At 37.8% G+C, this 20,432-nt stretch overlaps 1 protein-coding gene across 1 annotated transcript in view; it reads left to right on the top strand.

The window, feature by feature from the left end:
* The window catches only part of CSMD1 (CUB and Sushi multiple domains 1), a 1,429,265-nt gene that overhangs the window by 1,218,393 nt on the left and 190,440 nt on the right, over positions 1 to 20,432 (top strand). The window contains exons 30-33 of the mRNA XM_029226263.1: positions 4,804 to 4,998; positions 9,409 to 9,525; positions 13,384 to 13,497; positions 14,917 to 15,012. Coding sequence (XP_029082096.1) covers positions 4,804 to 4,998; positions 9,409 to 9,525; positions 13,384 to 13,497; positions 14,917 to 15,012 — 522 coding nt within the window. The remainder of the gene's footprint in view (positions 1 to 4,803; positions 4,999 to 9,408; positions 9,526 to 13,383; positions 13,498 to 14,916; positions 15,013 to 20,432) is intronic.

Genomic DNA, 20,432 nt, shown 5'->3' with positions numbered 1-20,432 from the left:
TTTTTTTTTCTAATCTGTTTCTCATGTGAACAAGGAAAACACGGGGTATATTACAAAGAATCAGGAAAAGGATTTATCAAAATATTAATTGACAGTAGTGAGTGCTTTATAAAAAATAATGAAAATATATACATTTATTTAAACTTTTGAGTTAGTTATTAGTTACTAGAATTATAAAATAAAATATAGGGTATGTTTCATCCTTTAATGGACTTGTATTTCTTGATATTGTTTTTAAGTAGGAAATTAACCTACTTCCTCAAAAACACCGAAATCTAAAAATTTACTGATCTTTAGTACAATATACAATTTAAAAAAACTTAAAACAATTCAGCAATTGAAGGAGTTGCTGTGCTTTTTGGATGGGATCCATTAATGTTCACGAATAATTAACAGCAGTACTTTTAAGTATTTGCCATATCATTAGACAGTTTCTTATTAATAAGAACTCATTGAAGTGCATGTCACCATGACAACGCCCATTCTGTAACGAGTAAAAAATCACACGTTTCATCTAAATATAAGACTGTAAGGAATGGGAGAGAATATTTGCAAATGATGAGACCAACATGGGGTTAATATCTAAAATATATAAACAGCTCATACAGCTCAATACCAAGAAAGCAAACAATGCAAGAAGAAATGGACAGAAGACCTGAAGAGACATTTTTCCAAAAAGAAAGACATACAGATGTCTAACAGGCACATGAGAAGATTTTCAGCATTGTTAATTGTTAGAGAAATGCAAATCCAAACAACAATGAGGTATAATGTCACTCTGGTCAGAATGGCCATCATGAAAAAGTCTACAAATAACAAATGTTGGCGAGGGTGTAGAGAAAAGGGAACCCTCCTACACTGTTGGTGGGAATGTAAATTGGTGCAGCCACTATGGAGAACAGTATGGAGGGTCCTCAAAAAGCTAAAACTAGAGTTGCCATATAAGCCAGCAATGGACTACTACTCAACCATAAAAAAGAATTAAATTCTGCCATTTGCAGAAACATGAGCGGACCTAGAAAAATTATGCTTAGTGAAATAAGTCAGACAGTGAAAGACAGATATTGTATAATATCACTTGTATGTGGAATCTAAAAATAATGCAAGTGAATGTATATGCAAAACAAAAACAGACTCACAGACAAAATTATAGAAAACAAACTTATAGTTACCAAAGGGGAGAAGGAAGGGGGGGAGGGACAAATTAGGGGTATGGGATTAACAGATACAAACTACTATGTATAAAATAGATAACAACAAGGATATTTTCTACAGCACAGGAAATTACAGCCATTATCTTGTAATAACTTATAATGGAGTATAATCTTTAAAAATACTAAATCACTATGCTGTACAACTGTGACTAATATAATATTGTAAATCAACCATACTTCTATGAAAAAAAAAAGACTGTACATCTGTCATCACCTTGTATTCCCCAGGGCATCCTAGGGTAAGAGAATCTGCGGATGAGTGAGTAAATGCAGTAGAACTTGTGTCCCTCAGGATAGGGGGACAGGGCTGCCTCTTTGGCCTGGTTCTTTGGGAACCAGCAGAGCCTTCTAAATGGGCGCTAGAGCTCTCACGCTTTAAAAGTTCTCCAGTGGAGCCTGTGAAAAAAAAATCATCAGAAAACAAGGAAGGACACAGCAATGAAACAGCATCCAGCAAGTACAAGGCCCCATATGGTGAGGGAAGCAGGGAGCGGACCCAACTCTTGGGCTTGACCAGAAGGAGCCACGGGGCAGTCCTGCCGAGTGACCCCAGGGGCCCGACCGCTTTGGCACAGGCGTTCTGGGAGGCGTCCATAAGCGGAACCGACAGGAACCAGGGCAGAGCACACCGCGTAATGAAGTCATCTCATTGGGAAATGTGACAACTTGTAAGCAAAAAGCGTGCCATGAGTTATCACCAAACATCCTGAACTGACAACTGAGTAAATGCAAGTAAAAGCTTCGATGCAGTGCATTTGGAGAAATGAAGAAAAACTGGCCATCAGAGGTCTCAATTTGCAACCCAGAGCAGAAAATCGTGGGAGTGGTATTTAACCAAACAGTACACTAAACGAACAGACACTTATAACAAAAAGTGATTAAAAAGGCTGACCAGGCAACAGGCATGTATTTTTTTCTCCATCATTTTTTAAAATATAATTTTAGTTATTTTATTTTTTATTTTTGGCTGTGTTGGGTCTTCGTTGCTGTGCGCGGGCTTTCTCTAGTTGTGGCGAGCTGGGGCTACTCTTCATTGCAGTGCGCAGGCTTCTCACTGCGGTGGCTTCTCGTTGAAGAGCATGGGTTCTAGGCGCACGGGCTTCAATAGTTCTGGCTCGTGGGCTCAGTAGTTGTAGCTCGCAGGCTCTAGAGCACAGGCTCAGTAGTTGTGGCACACGGGCTTCAGTAGTTGTGGTTCGTGGGCTCTAGAGCGCAGGCTCAGTAGTTGTGGCACATGGGCTTAGTTGCTCTGCAGCATGTGGGATCTTCCCGGACCAGGGCTCAAACGCGTGTCCCCTGCATTGGCAGGCAGATTCTTAACCTCTGTGCCACCAGGGAAGCCCTTTCTCCATCATTTTATAGGAGAAAGATATATACGCTAGACCAGTGCTTGTATTTATTAGACACTCGATACATTCTGTTGGATGACAGAGTAAACGACATCCGATGGAAGGACTGTTCTCATGCCCACAGTTTTATTTATTCGTCCCTTATTTGCTTAAAATAAACGATCTAAGGCAGCGTTAAAGAATTATCAGAATGTCCCCTACTCCTTGAAATATCCAAATTGGTTTTCAGTAAAGTGTTTAGAGAGTGTTGGTCCCAGCACAGTACACAACTATTGCCGTGAGTCTCTAACCAGAGCAAAAATAGAGGACCTGGAGGGGTTTCCACAATTGAGATATACGATATAATATATTCATGATATGTATGATAATTAATATATTATACATGGCATATGATACATATGTATGATAATATATATTACAGATGGTATATGATACATATGATAATATATGATGGATGATATATGATATATATGGTAATATAGCATGTCCGATACACGTGATAGTGTAATGTTTATATATTTATGTTGCACTTTAACCAAAGTATGTAAATAAAATATTCTAATAGCTGGTTATAATAATTAGTCCAGCAGTTGCCAGAGAGATCTCTGCTTGGCTGATGTTGACACATAGGTCATTAAAAATATAATGAGAGATATTGAATAAATACAGTTAAACAGGCCTCTTCTCCATCCTGCAGGACGTCACAAAGTTTGTGCCTTTCCCTCTTCCACTGTTTGTTATCCATTCCTAAGAGGATGTAGGATGTAGTTTTCAGAGCTCATTGCATCTTTACTCTTTATTGGCTCACCTGCCACAATCTCCCAGGAGCATCTTCTTCCTAACACTAACACTGTGTGGATTTACTCATTGGCCATAAGTAGACACTCAGGAAGGGAAAATGCTTAAAAAGGAACATAATCCACATTGATCACAACCCCCAAAAAGGTAAAATGCAGGCTTCCATTTATACTTTCCAGAGATTTTTTATGTGTTTGCTTAACCCTGGGGCAAAGATTGTCAACCCAAATAGAAAGAACTGAAACATATTTATTTTATCCATTCAAGTTATCTTTGAGCCTATATTGATATTAATAACCCCATTCATGAATAGCACATTCATGACAAATAGCATTTTCTTAACTTTAGGCCAAAAACATGAAGAAAAACATCTCAGTATAACATCTATATTGATCCCTTGAAGATCTGTAAAATGCAATTCAGAGCCTTTTGACGTTACAGGGGGCTTTGCTGATGGAGGGAAGGACGTTGACAAGCACAAACAGAAAGCAATTCAGATGATGGAATTGCACACAGCAGAAGGAGTTGTAGATACGTGATTTAGAGACATTTGGAAGGTCTGCTGAAATATGACATTTACAGTGTTAATGCTACCAGGACATAAGTGGCACTACCCACACAGCTACAGGACGGTGAGAAAGAAAGAAGAGAGCTTTGTATTTATATCTGGGAAAAAAGAGGCTTTTAGCAAATGCCTCCTTTAGTGGCCCCCACAGCTGGACAGATCTCTGCAGTGTGTTTTTGTGAAAGTTATTTAACTGCTCTTGAGCTTCAGATTCTCAAAATGTAGAATGGGGCCACAGATCCTCCTCACGTTGCAGAGGTGGGGTGAAGATTTGAATGAAAAACATGCAGTGTACCCAGCTCAGCGCCTGATACATAATGTGCCCTCAATTCCTTTGAGCAGTTATTAGAATTAGAATAGGACTGTGTTGAGCAATGATTACATCCCAGACACAGGGCTTGACCCTTATGGATCAGGAAATGTGCTTTCCAACTACGTGTGGCTTCACTGACTTAGTGAGAGTGGTAAAAGATCAGAACTTCTTTCCACGATTATCTCACCAGCATGAGAAATCACTCTTAATTTACGTGAATTAAATCAATTTCCTTTTGAGAAGCCCAGTTCTCCCATCTCTTCCTAAAATGTGCTGTGATTTCATGAATTAAGTACAAAAGTCAGGAAGTCAACCTCAACAGCAATTCTGTAGTGAATTGTCGTTTGAAAAATAAGAAATAATTTTATTGAAAGGAGTTTTTTCTATTTTTCTATGATAATTATTGACTTGAACATTAATTGACAACTTGGTCAATTAGTCAATCAATTTTTTTGAGCATATTTTATATGCTGGACACTGTTCTAGGTACTAAAAATATAAACAACCAACAACAAAAAAATAAAATTTCTGCCCTCATGGAGTTTACATTCATGTCTTCCTCAGAGAAACCACGGGAAGCCTGTTTTGACCCTGGAAACATAATGAATGGGACAAGGATTGGGACGGACTTCAAACTTGGCTCAACTGTCACATACCAGTGTGACTCTGGCTACAAGATCGCTGACCCGTCTTCCATCACGTGTGTGATCGGAGCGGATGGAAAACCCGCCTGGAACCGGGTCTTGCCCTCCTGCAATGGTACGTATGGAACTGGTGTTTCCTTCAGGGATAACTTCCCTCTGGAATTTGGACTCTCATTTTGGAGACAGTTTGCACTTCAGTCCTGTATCCCCTCCTCACTGGTGGGGAAACCCCGCAGAGCAACGTGGGATAAGAACTTGACCTTCCTTGGTCGTTTAATTTACCCAGTGGGTTAGCCATTCTCACAGATTTCTGGAAGGGGGGATATTTTTCTCTCACTTAGATCGTTTGGCATTCTAACTGCTGTTTTTGTGTATGAGAGATGCGAATTACCAGTCTCTAGGTGGCCTGTGTCTCTCTGCTTCTGTCTCTGTCTCTGTCTGTCTCCCTCTTGCTCTCTGTCTTTCTCTATTTCTCTGCCTTTCTGTGTGTGTGTATCTCCCTCTGTCTGTGTCTCTGTCTCTGCCTCTCTCTCTCTACATACATGCACATACATATACATATATTACATATATAAGGATGTGTCATTTCCCCACAAATACCAACAGTTTGTAATTCCTCATGTACATTAAATTAATAAAAGCACCTATTAGAGGGTAAGGTCAACCTTCAAGAACAGGCAGTGCCATCCTACAGTGACAGAAGTCAGGTTGCAGTTGCCCTTGGGGGGTGCTGAGAGGAGGGGTCTGAACACAGACTTCTGGGCTGTCCTCCAGGTTCTGTGTCTGATGGGTAGCTTCGTGGGACCCTCCACAGACAAAACTCCAGACTGTGTGATACACCTTAAAAAGGAGACAGTAAAATCCTGTGTTTTGTGACAGAAAAATTGATTCCAAGTTTACTTTAGGATGAACTCAAGGACCGGTTTAGTTAGATACACTGAACTGATGAAATAAAGATCTTTTCCTTAGGATGGCTCTGATGCTTGTAACTTCTGACCAAAGTGGTGTTTCAGAAAATTAGTACGTGAAAAATCCAAGCAAACAACACAGGCGAACAGACCTGATGCCCTGGGTTGCTCTGGCATGTCTGTGTTTCTGGGTTTGTATTATGACCCTGAGAGCTTTTCTGTTCAGGAACCCAGTCCTCCAGCCCTGCAGTACTCAAGGTTGGCGCAGACAGGGAACTTCACACACGTTTTCAGAGGAAATGAATAAATCAGGGAATAGCCAAAACAATTTCCAGTGAAAATTGAAGTCTTCCTAGTCTTACATATTTTATCCTCTAGCAATAAACTCAGAGAAATAATTATTGCTGCTTCTCGGATTCCAGGAGGTTCATGTGAGGGGAGAATGGTGAAGGGCCCACGTGGCTGTGTGGGGTGTCCAGATGATGACTTTAATGTCTGTGTAAACGTTACAGTAAGCTTTGAGTCAGCGGCATCACAGTGCTCCTCTCTGGGGGTTAGAAGAGCATCCTTGTACGTTCACTAGAGTCACCTCAAAATGGCATCCTTAAAAGTGCACACTGTATTAAATTCAAACATACTTTGAACTTATGGGGGATGATGATAAATTCTTTAGCCATAGGCTAAACGAGAAAAATGAGGTCACATTTAGGCAACAGATAAATAATCTAATTTTAAATTAGAGATTTTTTTTCAGTATCTGAAGACCCGTGAACTCAAGCATAGTTTCTGTTAACCAGTCATCACATTTATGTGCATAAAACATACAACACTGGTTTTTCCTTAAGTTATTTATTTCAATTTAAATAAAACTAAAAATTCCAAATCATTAAACAGAAATGTCCTCTCCCATAGTTTATTTTGGATATCTCAAGGAGAACAGCACCTTTTGTGCTGAATTAATGCCTGTGGATCACTCAGATCACCAGTTAAACTAAGCAAATGTTGTTATATTTTAAACATTTTGATAGTTCATATATTAAGGGATGTATTTTGGGCTAGTGTGTTTTAAATTCATGATATAATTTTTCTTTCTATTGCCTACATTTTTTTGTTCATTGAGGTTTCCTGTTGAATTAGAACAGAAATGGAAACAGCCTGGAGTCTCTTTCATGGGTCAGAATGGCTTTTATTTACTTATGTTGTTTTTGGTTTACATTCAAATTTGATTGTATTTTGTTGCCTTTATATATGAGACATATACTCCAATTAACCAAATGGATGAGTCAGTTTCTTGTTACCATCTGCAATGAATACTGTTGCAAATCTTTTTTCAGTTAGGAAATGATCTGTTTAATACATTAATTACCAAAGAGTAACAGCATACTTGTTTTCCTTCTCTTATCACATTAATATAAAAGAATTTCTAACATGAGAAAGACCATGCCTGTTTCTCAGGTTAACACAGTAACATGGACAGAGTAATTGTTAAGAATTAAATGAAAATTCTCTACATATTTTTCTCAATTTCACAAATGTTTGGTTGTGTTTGTAGTATGTTATGCAGTTTGCGTGCTTACCTTTAAATCTGGGGAAAAATGTATAAGCATAGCGCAATTTATCAAGGTAGCAGAGGACCTAAAATGCCATGTTTGTTTTCTTTCATTTTATCCTTTTTATTTTTTAGTGTTTTCTATTATCATAAAGTAATGATCTGTCATCCTACCCATTAACAAAATAAATTTTTGTAGTTATACTTGAACAAATATATCAGAAGATATAAGATTTCTGTTTGATAAGATTTCTGTTTGATCATTTGGGCATCAAAATATTAGCTCAGTGAAGATTTAGTTCCACTTTTCATTTATGCTTGTTGTTTAAACTTTGAAATAGATAAACTTTTTAATAGAAAAGGGATGTTTGCAAAATGATGTGCTCAAATTTTATATGTCTAAAAGAAAATAGATTTCCATTCTTCATTTGTACTTATTTTTAAAAATTTGAACTTTTGAGTGTTTAAGAAAAATTATAATTCTGAAATAACCTGGTTGAATTTATATGGCTAATTTTCTTAAAATTAAGTTATATATCTAAACTGGTGGAATGAGGCTCCCAGCATTTCACTGAAAACCTTGAGCTTTGAAATTTAACTTACAGAAATTTCTTCTATCTAAAAGTGAAAAAATTTTTTTCTATTTAAGATTGTAAAAAAAGCCATGGTGAGTGTTTTAGGTTGATAAAATTATTATGAGTTAAGACATCAGCATGAAGGCCTCTCTTAGCTTAGTTAAGGGAAATCTCTACTAGTTGATCATAAATAGATTATAACTGTCAGGTATTTAAGCTGTCTTCCTTTGACTTTTAGAGTATGACTTCAGTTTTCCAGCTGCGTAAAGCTGGACCTGGGAAGTCTCTTGCCAAATCATCAATGAGGTGCTTTGACACTAGCATCAGCATTCTGAGCAGCTTTATTAATCCTGGAGAAAGTTCCATCCATCAATTAGGACTTAACAATGTGCTACTTAACATTCAAAAGATTTGACATGTTATCCCCCATTTCTATCCTTTTTAATGCTTGAAAACTGTCACATTAAGAAGAAGTAAGCTATAGAAATATAAACTTTCTCAAATACTGAAAAATAATTCTGAATTCAGATCAGAGAAGGTGTATCTAGGATAAGAAGGCATGCAGTCAGGCCACAAAGGGCACAGCTGAGGTGCAGTTGGCGTCACTTCAGTGGATAAATAGTGTCCTAAGCAGATGAGCAGACGTGGACCTCTTTTTAAGTAAAAATATGAGGAATTGAGGTATTCGCAATTTAATCCCGAAACTGGGATTTAGTTGAAAGTCTATTTTAAGATGTTTAACAATAGTATTTTGAATATCCAAGCCACAGTATTTTTCTATTTTCTCAGCAAGAGCAATGCTGAGAGTAACAAGATGATCAGAGGGAAAATGAACACACACACACACACACACACACTCCCTCTCTCTCTGAACTGTTCATATAACACCTCATCAATGTACCTGCCCTGACTTTGTAGTTTTGGGTTCCTTCAGCTTTCAACTGAACTTATAGGAAGAGACCCCACACCCACTAGTAACTATACATGTCACTCTTGAGCTGAATCTACGATGAAAACACAAAAAGAACTAAAAGTAAACATTACTTTTTTTTAGTCCCACAGTAATATAAAGACAATAGAAAACTGAAATAATCTTTGTATCTCTTAAGTTAATATGATGGTTGATATCAACCAGAAAGTTCTGGTAGGCTTTTGACGTATTGATAACTTAAGAATTTTTCTTTATCAGACCTGTTTTTATTATCATGACAACTGTTTTCTTTATTGTTTTAGCATGTCTGAGAACGTCCTTAAAAATAATATTAGGTCTTCCTCTTAAGTTGAATTACTTTTATTCTCACCTGGTCAGTCTTTGTTTTTCTTTTTATTTTACTTTTGATAGCAATGTAAGATCAGATTTTAACTGTGATATTTTGTTAAGTTTTTGAATAATCATGCTCATTTGTTCAGTGCTTTCATTTTTAGGTCACTTGTCACTTGTCACTTGCCATGTGGTTACACATAGCATGTAATTCTCCGTTGGTCTGTTTCAGCCCCCTGTGGAGGCCAGTACACTGGATCAGAAGGGGTGGTCTTGTCACCCAACTACCCTCACAATTATACAGCTGGTCAGATCTGCCTCTATTCCATAACGGTACCAAAGGAATTTGGTAAGATTTTCATCTTATTTTTAATTCACTGTCATATCTCTTTCGGTGTTAATATTTCCATAATTTTATAAACAAATATCCCAGCTCTTGGTATAATAAAATAATATAAAAGAAGATGACTTAAAGTAACAGGTTTTCCAAACATGTCTTATACAAGATCCACTACAATTCTTTTATCAGTGTGATATAAAATTCTTCAATTTCCTTCTCGGATTCTGATCCAGAATAATCAGAGAGAATAAATGTGCCTTTGTTCTTATTTTTGTTAGAAAAAAGCATTTCTCCTTTGGTTGTTTAGTGTGTAGAGGAGGATTGCAGCCTCACATGTGAGCCAGGGGAACACTGATCAGCCTGTGGGGTAGTGGCACATATATTTGGTTATTGATTATGCTGGAAATCACTGGATCAGTGAACACACCTTTGAGTGACAGGAGATGTAAAAGCAGGCAGAGTCCTATCTGACCCCTCCAAACTTGGCATCCTGGTTTCCCTCCTAAACTTTGCTTCCAACCTGAGCCAGTCTTCTGGGATGGCTTCATTTCTAGAAGATCCTTCTCTGGTGGTTTCCTGGTGGTTTACTCAACACCGGACCCCCACATCTTCCCTCTCACTCTTGACCAGGAAAATATTTTTGTGTTAGATTCTTTCCTGGAGTCAACCAGATAGTAGCTTTTATAATTTTATGGAATAGTTCCTTTTTCCCAACGGTAAAATTTAGAACCCAACATAGTCAAGGTTTTTTTCTATATACTCAAAATAGCAGCCATCCACTCATAGAAATAAAACATAAAAATTCTAAGGTTAGATTCTGTTTGAGGGAAAACATTTTAAAAATACAATTATATGACAAGAAAGTTAATTTCTGCTTAAGAAACTTGCATATGGGAGACAAATGATTTCTACGAACTTCTGTTATATTAATCACAGCCTTCTTAAAATCAAATGAAAAGCTCCCCCCAAGCACTTATTCCAGCATTTGGTATTTCAGATCACGGGCTCTTCATGATCTGTGTGACGCAACTTGCTTAGTCTCTTAAGCCAAATCGTGTAGCTTCTGCTTTCCGCCAGTTCTCAAGGATGGTTGAGTTTTCAGGCAAGGCTTTCCTTGTATCATCTTGCCATGATAAGAAGAGCATGTGCCTGGGACTTGGAGAGTGATGGGTGTGAACACGGAAACCAAGGCAGAGGCAGAGGGACCAGCTTCCCAAAAGGCAGAGAGTGGATCCACCTTATGAGCAAATGGAAAATATCAATCTCATTTAAAAACTGAAAGACTGAGCTTCAGAATATTTATTTTGTTATAAAAATATGGACAGTAAAACTTAGAATAAGTCCTAGACTTTCACTCTTTATGCTGGACCAATGCCTCTAAGGTCCCTTATTTAGCCTCAGTTAGTACATTTTTTCACCTAAATTCCCAACAACATTCCTCCAGTTACTTTCCCATGAATATTCCTTTTATTTTTATTCATGGATTCTTGACAAAATATAATTATCACAATAGAATGTAGCAGCCAGAGTTTATGATTTTAGTTCATTATAAAATTTTATTGAGTTGTCAAAACACAATTATGACTTTTCAGCAGAAAAAAGTTATACTCCTAAATATTGATAATAATTTCCCAATATGAAAGGTTTAATGGCATAAATTTATCATATTCTATCTGGGCAGAAAACTTTAGTCTGGAATAAAATAGTTATAAAGGATCCTTAGTAAAAACCTATACTACCTTATCTATTATTTTTTTCCCCTCTTCCTTACTCTTTTCTGAGAAGTGAATCGACCAGTTAACAATTAATTCAATGATTGTGATAAGTGCTAAGATGAGTAAAATACTGTTTGGGTGCCTGAGATGCCCAGCAAATATTATGGGATGGGGTGACTGTCCCTATTGTGGGAAGGGGCTTCTTACACAAGTTCCCAATGGGAAGTGTCATGGAAGACAGGTCATCAGTTATCCTGATTTCCTCCCTATTTTCACCCAAAAGCGTCACCAGAGTATCCTTTCTAAAACAAAAATCTGATCATGCAAACACCTTGATAAACGTTTTCACTCACTCCTCTTGCCCCCAGAGCAAAATCCATGCGTTTCCTGGCCTTCGGGGCTCTGAAGTCTCAGGCTGTGTGGCCTTGCTCCCCCGCCCCCTTTATCCACTGAGTGTTAGCAAAGCAGACGTTCACCTGCCAAATACTGCTCCTTTTGTTCGCTTGCTGAAGTAACCCCTTGTGTCCCATTCTTACACAAAAAGGGTTTCCTTTCCCATTCATTAAGGCTGAAGCTGGAATGCTCTCTCCCCCATGAACCACCATTGTCTCCACAGCTGGAAACCACCCCTCCCTCCCTACACCGCCCACGCCCTTCGCCTGCACTTTCTCATCCCCTGTCTTCCAGCTGCAGCAACAGCCTTCCTTGACCAGCTGTGGCCCTTGGCAGCCGTCTGCTGTTCAGGCCCTTCTTCCTTCCCGACACCCACACTCTGCCTCTGTATTTGTTGTGGCAACTACCGCAGCTTAGCATGTGATGTTCCTGGGACAAAGTTTCTATCTTGATCGGCCCTTCATTCTTAGTGTCCACTATAAAGCTTATGCTTTCTAAGCATTTCTTGAAAAGAATGTAGGAATTACGTGTGTGAGTTTCACTTTTCTCCTACAAACGAGACTCAAACAAGATGAAGACTGAATGTTGAGGTGGGGGGACAGTGAAGGGAGGGCTGTGCACGCAGGAGCCTCCCTCATGGGATCCAGAAGAAAGTTCTGTCCCTCTTTCTAGCGCCTGTGTTCAGAGCACTTCAGCCACTGGGAAATTCACCTTGCTCACATGCTTCCTTTAATTGTGCTTCTCTAGGAGATTATAAAATCTTAAAGTACTATATATACATATGCATATATTCTCTTACATATATGTGTAACATATTATACATGCATGTATATGTGCACTGTATGTAATACCTATATGTAATAGAATATATGCCACATATAATATATGATATGATATAATGTAATAAAATATAATATAAATACACACCAGCTGCTATAGATTTTCCTCCATTTTGCCAACACATAGATTAATTCTTTCATGTATAACTGATACACACACCTCCATTTCTTGTTCAGAATGATTTAGAATGATTTTAGTTTAAACCTTTCACATAGATAATTGTTGATCGTTGCTTGTAAATGGAGACTAAATCACAAGTTTTTCTAAATACTGTAAAGGCTCTGTATGTTATCCATTTGAATATAAAAATGATTAAATTTGAAGTAGTAAAATACTTGCAATATTTTACTTGGAGGAAGTGTGTTCTTGAAATTTACGTAACCTGTAAGATATATAAACTGTAGAGTAAAACAAGTCAGAAATTGCTATAATATGTTGCTGAATCGTGTATAAATTGTAGTGAGTTCATATGAATTTGGCACTGTCATAATCATAGGTGAAGAATTTTAAATTCCCCAACTAATTGCATGCTTTAAAAACCAACGGGTATCTTGATTCCATACCTACTGTTCACTGAATAAAATGTCATTAATTACTCTTAAAGAAATAGGACCACCTTATGGTTATTCTTCTACTATCCTAACATAGTATTATAAGAAAAAAACAGTCTTCATTTAATGTTCGAACTGTACATGGAACAGTAATTTTATTCCTTTTATTAAGTACCAAAAGATCAAGAAGCAAAATAAAATTGTTTAAGCAACAGAAAACTTTTAGAAAGCAGAGAAAATAAGCTAATTTTTTTTACAGGATTCTTAGGATCATGATATTGGGAGGTACCAATAAACAATATGATCACCATTTTCATTTCTTTCATTTAAAAAAGCATTTTGTGCCGACCCACCCCCTCTATTTTCAGTGGTATTTGGGCAGTTTGCCTATTTCCAGACAGCACTGAATGACTTGACAGAACTGTTTGATGGAACGCACCCTCAGGCCAGACTTCTCAGTTCACTCTCTGGGTCTCATTCAGGTAAACTTTCAATGAATTTTGTCTTTAATTCTAGTTACACAGCCAGGGTAATTAATTTTAAACTCGTCTATTTTTATTTTCATTTGTGAAGGAGAAATTTAATCATCTTTGAACTTGCTTGCTTGTTCAGTAAAATCTTATTTTCAATGTAAAATTTCAAATGTATTTTTATCCCACATATAAAATCACCTGTCTTTATCATTTTGCTTACTAAGATTGTGGAAAATATAATATCCATCTCAGTGAAAAATAAAAATATCAGAAAAAAGGGGTAATAAACTATCTTGTTACTTCACTTTTTTATCTAAGTGTCGTAATCTTCCTGAAGAGAAACACTATTGACATTTTGGTCTGACTCATTCCAAACTTTTAAATGCATACATGTGGAGATGCACCACAGTCACACGTCTATAAAGGTGCAGATGTGTATACACATACATGCATTCACGTGTGCCCCTATATATGCATGTAAACATACGTGGAACTTCATAAAACATGGGATATTTTTCACAATTTAATTTTTATCCCATACATTCATTTAAAATCACATGTAGAGGTCTTTCCTATCAACAAATATGAATATACACCAAACACCATTTGCTGAATAGTATTCAGATGGGTTAATGAAGGAGTTTATTTACCCCAACCCCTCATGGATGTCATGGCCCTCTTTCGTACCACTGCTACATTGTCATCATTTACCAACACAACATCAAGCCATACTCCTGCGTCACAGCCTGTGATCAACCAAGGCTAAGATTTGGTTATTTCCAGTTTCTCAGTATTACTAACCACAGGTCTTAAGACCTATGTCCTGTTAAGACCAATGTCCAATGATGTAATGTCCATAAATGCATCAGAAGATACACATTTAAAATACTGATACATCCTGACAAATTCACCTCTGAAAAGTTTAAGCGATTCACACGCCCCTCAGAGTACTTGAGACCATTAGTGCACATTAAGAGCTGAAAAATACATTTCACAGGTTTGTGTTTTTTTTTTTTTTCCCTGAGTTCTTTATTTTTTTTAACATCAGCTTTGGATTCTGAGACATTTTCTTAATTCTGAGTAAAATCCTAGCAAGTAACTGTCAAAGTTGATTCTGAGTCAATGATTCACCCGCTTCTATTTCCCACATTATCAGCTAATTGGCCTATATCAGTGCTTTCTTCAAAAGAAGCATAAAGGAGATCACGATGAAAACAACATTTTAATGGAATGTCAAGGCAAGAACAGAGTTTTTAAATCTTTGTAGAAACAATGTGTTTGGGTTCTACACGCCAAAGCAAAGTTTTATGGAAGTTCAAAAAGTAAAAGTGCAATTCCAAGTTAATGATTACTTTCCCAAACATTGTCCACCACAGGCCCTGCAGTGAATGGATCCTGCATGTTATCTCTGTCTGTTTTTCCCTCCAGGTGAAACGTTGCCTTTGGCCACATCCAATCAGATTCTGCTCCGATTCAGCGCGAAGAGTGGGGCGCCTGCACGGGGTTTCCACTTCGTCTATCAAGGTGAGTCTCTGCCACCTCCGCCCGGCTCCACACACTGCTCGTACCACTGCTTTCAGCACCAGAACATCTGAGTTGCACTTTTTCTTAATATTTAAGAATTTGAGGGTATCCGTGTATTTAGAATGAAATTATTTAATAAAAATATTAAAGTTTTTTCTTTTGACAGTTAAATGTGATACTTCTAAGACAAAGATGCAATAACGCTTCGATTATCTGGCATGATGACGAAACAAATATTGATTAGATTACCTTAGTATAGCGCAACACAATTTGCAAAATGATTTCAAATGTGTTATAATATTTCACCTAACCTAGTTAAAATTAAGTAAAATATTTCATAATAGATTTTAGTAACTGTCTTAATGAAATACATTTAAAACGCATGGTACAATTTCAAATCTTACTGTAAGAACTAATTGTCAAGGAAAGGTAACAAAACCAAACTGAACCCAGAATACCATCCATGTTTCTATCCCTTGAAATACCTATTTTATTTTGCTTGTATTCTATTAACTTTAGGCACTTTCACCCCTTTATAATTATTTTTGAATTTGGAGCTTATTCAAAATGCTTGGGATTGCACAAAGTTTCCGAACAATGCAGTTTTTTTTCCTGTTTCTAGTTCACCTTCAGTTTGCATATCCATTACATGAATTTGAAAATACACCCTATGGACTGTCCGTCCACTTTCAGAGGCACAGAGCCTGACTCTGGATCTGACCTGCAGTGACTGTACAGCTGAGATGGGAAAGAGGTTGTCATCTTCAGTGATAAACTAAGAATACTTACCTTTTCTAGGTCTCAGTTTTGCTGGAGGCTGGATAGATTACAGGCCACTCTTGAACATTTTCTTCAGAAGTGGAGGAGAATCACTTCCTGGCAATGGCTTCTTTCCTTTAATAAAGACTCCTCCAGAAAACATGCTTGACAACATCATGTTTTTCATAAAATTATAGAGAGTAACAATCTGTCATATCATTCATAAATGATTTTTGATAATCGCACACTGTGAAATGTATGGCCTCAAAATATTTCACGATAAAAACCCTTCAGTGTTCGGCAATAAGATGATTTAAAAGTTACGGAAAGAGTGAGAATGATGTTTGATGGGCAGGTAGGAGGAAAAATATCTCTAATCTAGTTTAAGGAGCTATTGCTTGGGTGATGATGCTATTACATTAAAATGGGTTACATTGTTCTAATTAAACCTTTGTTAAAATATAAATAATTAAACCAGTATTTTTTAAAATGAACTTTATAGGAGAGGGTCCAGTTTAGGTGACTCACCGCTCACCCACTTCTAATTTTCTTTAAATAAATTCTGTGTTACTTTGCAGAAGCAGATTCACAGACCAAAGTAAGTTGGCGTGACCTCTAAGGAAACTGGACCGATTGGTTTAAGTACATTTTTTGTCCTGGAAAAATTCAAGTTCCTGGCATTGTCTGCCTCAATCAGGGACTTCCTTTAATTTTTGATGAAGATTAGAAAATTGATCAGATTATCAAATAAAATATCTGAAGCACATGACCCTATGTCTGTCCTATTTGCACATGTTATCTTCAGAAGTCATGGTTTTTAAAATTATATTTCTTGTTTTAAAGCAACATATTATCATTAAAATGTATAACATACATAAAAGTGAAAAGAGGAAATCATTTATAGAAGGAATGTATTTTCCTTGCACTTAAGAATATGTCTCTAACATACTCAGTATTTCTCCTAACTTAAGAATATGTCTCTAACATACTCAGTATTTCTTCTAAGGTTCCAATATATCTCCTTATCTTGCTTTGTTCCTACAGTGAGTTTATGCAAAAATGGATGTCTTTTTATCAAAGCCAAATCCTTCAGATCTAAAGAACTAGAATCATGAATGCAATTTATAAATCACTCAGGAGCACCTGGGAAAGTTTTCAGAACATCTCAGAAGTTAAATTGAACATGGCCTTCTGAAAGATAGTAGTTTAGTGGAAGCCTAGAAATTATTTGAACTCTATTGTGTAAAAACATTCTGAATAGTGCTTTCACATACCACGTACGACTCCATTCCTCCATAAGTTATTAAAGCTTAAAATTGCGCAGGGACCTTCTGACTTGCATGGCTATGGGCTGTGTAACCCTTGTTCACAGACAGTTCTGTTGTAAAGAGCTGTTCAGACTTCGGTGGAGAATGAGTGCAGGTGTCAGGTACAAAAAGCCGTAGTACGCGACCCATGCAGCTTCTGACCCTCCGTGTCGACCTGGTGAACAACACGGAGAAGGTGGTGGTGAGGATGTTGCTGCCCCTCTGATCTGGTGAAGAAATGGAAGTATAGAGGCTTTTTTTTTTACCAAGTATTGTAACTTTTATGTCTCTGCTGGGTTGTATTTGCTTGTTTGCTTTCCATGCTGCTTTGGAGTAGAAGGGTACATTGAAAAGTGAGGGAGGTAAGAGGGTGCATGAGGATACATGGGCACCCAAGAAGGCTAATGGGGTGACCCTTCACACCACAGTGCGTCCTCCTGGAGCAAGAGTCCCTGTAATCATTCTAACAGTCACTTCTGGACACTGTAACATCTCCCTTGAATACTTAAGAGGAGTGCCTTTAAACATGAACGTGTTCAGAATGTTTTAGATTTCCTTTTACGCATCCAGGAGAAACCCCCCGTCCATCCCCACTCGCTAGCACCCTGGAACTCCCTGAATGTCCATGGTGGGGATTCCCATAGCTGCCCCTCCTCTTCCTAAGCTCTGGGACCAAGGGACTGGCAGAACCTGCCATCAGTAAATGTGGTTCTACAGGTTTTAATGCTCTTTGTCACTCCATAGAAAATATACTACCCCTAATGTCAAGGTCTTCTAGGTCAATGCAAACATAAAAATCAAATAGTCCTCAGAAACCCGCCGTGTTGGAGACTCACCTACTATTTCTTAACAAGTTCAGCACCGTCTCTCCACACCCCCGGTGGGGGTCCCCTTTCCACCACTGTCCAGAGGAGCTGTCTCTAGGATGGTGAATAAAGTCGAGAATGTGAGTTTGGGTTCTCAGTGGGATGATAACGGTGATTTTATTGCTGCTCATGGCTATTGTGGTCATTGCAGTCTGGCCTACCAACTAGTGGCCGTCAAGGACCACCGCCGTGACACCTTGCCAGGGCTGGAGAAAAGCCCAGCATCCTCTTGGTACACGAAACCCACTCTCATTTAAGTCCCTTTGATTCTATTCTGTGAAGTAGTTATGTTGCGCTTAGCAACTTTTTCTGGCCCAAAATACACACCTTTTAATACTAGAATCAACCTTGTTAACACTGGAATCAACACAAGAAGCAAGCTATGTGGCCACAGAGACCAACAAAGGCAGAGCAAGTACTCTTTTCTCCTTTCCTGCTTACTCTGAGGCACATCCTCATCCTCTCTGCTCTGTCTGTGCACACGACTGAATGTGTCTGTGTTAAACTTGGTGGTTGACAATGTCTCATCAATATACTACTATTTGTAATTGTCTTACATTTATGCCTGCTATTTCCACAGATAGTCTATTTTTCTTGTGTGTTTCAGTGTAGAATTCAACCCGCCTTTTAGTTCCCTCAAAATAACTCACTCACACCAAAATTAGTAAGCCATGCAGGACTTACTGACTATTTCAAGGGGAAAATGGAGCTGTGCTTTTATATCAAACCTCCCCACTGTGCACAACTTACAAATGCCAGTCGGCCACGTCTTTGTCTTTCCAGGTCACATTTCTCATCTCCCAGCCTCACCACACAGCAACCTGCCTTTAGCCTTCCAGCTGCCAGTCTCCCAGACTTAGCAGCTCTCAGGACTGTCCTCTGCCAGGGTTTTCCTAAAATAAACAGATACCAGAAACAGAGCTAGAGAGATGGAAATGCTTTTTCTAAGTTTGGGTAGGAGGAATTTACAGTAAGGTTTTCTTTGCATGAGGTCCTTCCTAGGCATGCAAATACACGTTTTCGTTGATTTTCCCCCAGGCCTCATGTTTCCTCAGATGGCGTAAATTATACAGCTTAGTTGGTTTTCCACTTCTAAGAAACTCACATTTTGTTTCAAGAGCTTATAAAATGCATACTTTTTACAAAGGAGATTGAGCATAAAGTTTTGTGCATAATTCAGTGATGTGTGCTTGAATTCACCGACTAGTAATGGCTTGTCAAATCAGATTTTTAAACTACGAGGACAGAGTGATTTTCAGAAATAGAGTATGTCCCTGTGTCACTAAATGAAATAGGAAAGACTGCTTCACTTGGACAGGTTACTCTTGTCTGCATTCAGGTTTATTTTATCATCATTGTTGTTCTCTTTCACTCCACCTACTCTAAAAGAGGTGCAGTAAACGAACTGCATGCACACATCTGTAGCTTAGAGCATTTGTGGTGATGTAAGATTCCATCACATTATGTTCCCCTTTTCCCCATATTCACAATATCGCCCGTTTTCAGTGTCATGAAAGTCCCAGAGAATACCACCTCTGAACCAACACAATCCTCGGCCTGAGAAGCCAATCACTGTGTTCATCACCCTCTGTTCCAGGCTGACCCCATTCCCTGTCCACTTGGCACTGGGCTGATTTCAGTTTTGCTTCACAGTAGTGCAAAGCATTTACTGAAAGATGGAGAATAATGGCTACCAGAATAGAATTTCTCTCTCATGTGGCCCGAAACCTCCAGGTGAGGGCAAGCCCCAGAGGACGGGCTGAAAGGGACAAGTTCATCAGCATGGATTAACTGCTGGAATTTTCCCCCAGATATTACATGCAGTTTTGATGCCTCTATTTCCTAGGTTTCCTCTGTCTCACTTTCTCAGATACTTAAAATTGGTTTCTTAGCTTTGCAAACTTCTTCCTCTAAAAACTGTCCTCCATCATTTCATTCAAATGCAGGTATTATTCACTTATTGTTATTTTCCTTGAAAATAGACAACTCTGAAGTTCATGAAGAAAGGTTTAATAGTGACATGTGTACAGATGACCCTCGGTGGTGTGTTTCTCCTCATTTGTGATACCCTGGAAAAATGCTATGTTTGAGGCCACTTAGACAAGTGTGGAAACTTGGCCACGAATACAGGGTGCTTCCCAAGTAGTTCAGGACAAATTGAACAGTTAAGATTGGAGATATTTCTCCATATTTGTAAAAAATTCTCAAGAATTGATTGTGGAATATCATTTTATGTATTTGTTTATTTATTTATTTATCACTTTCATGCTACTGTTCAACTGTAACAAAAACCCAGACATAAAAATATGGCAAATATAAGTTTTAAGCCATATTTTATTACAATAGAATATTTTATATTCTGCATTGTTTTCAGTTATAGAAAAGAACATTCTGTAGTATCATTAATTTTATTGACTATAGCTATTAGACAGTATACACAATTTTATTAACTTTTGCCTTCTGATCAAAAATATTTCAACACTGAATT

The sequence above is a fragment of the Monodon monoceros genome, unplaced genomic scaffold (assembly GCF_005190385.1).
Source record: "Monodon monoceros isolate NGI ecotype Baffin Bay Population unplaced genomic scaffold, NGI_Narwhal_1 Super_Scaffold_17, whole genome shotgun sequence".
Lineage (NCBI taxonomy): Eukaryota > Metazoa > Chordata > Mammalia > Artiodactyla > Monodontidae > Monodon > Monodon monoceros.
Note: the sequence above shows the minus strand (reverse complement) of the source record. Positions and strands in the feature narration are given on the sequence as shown.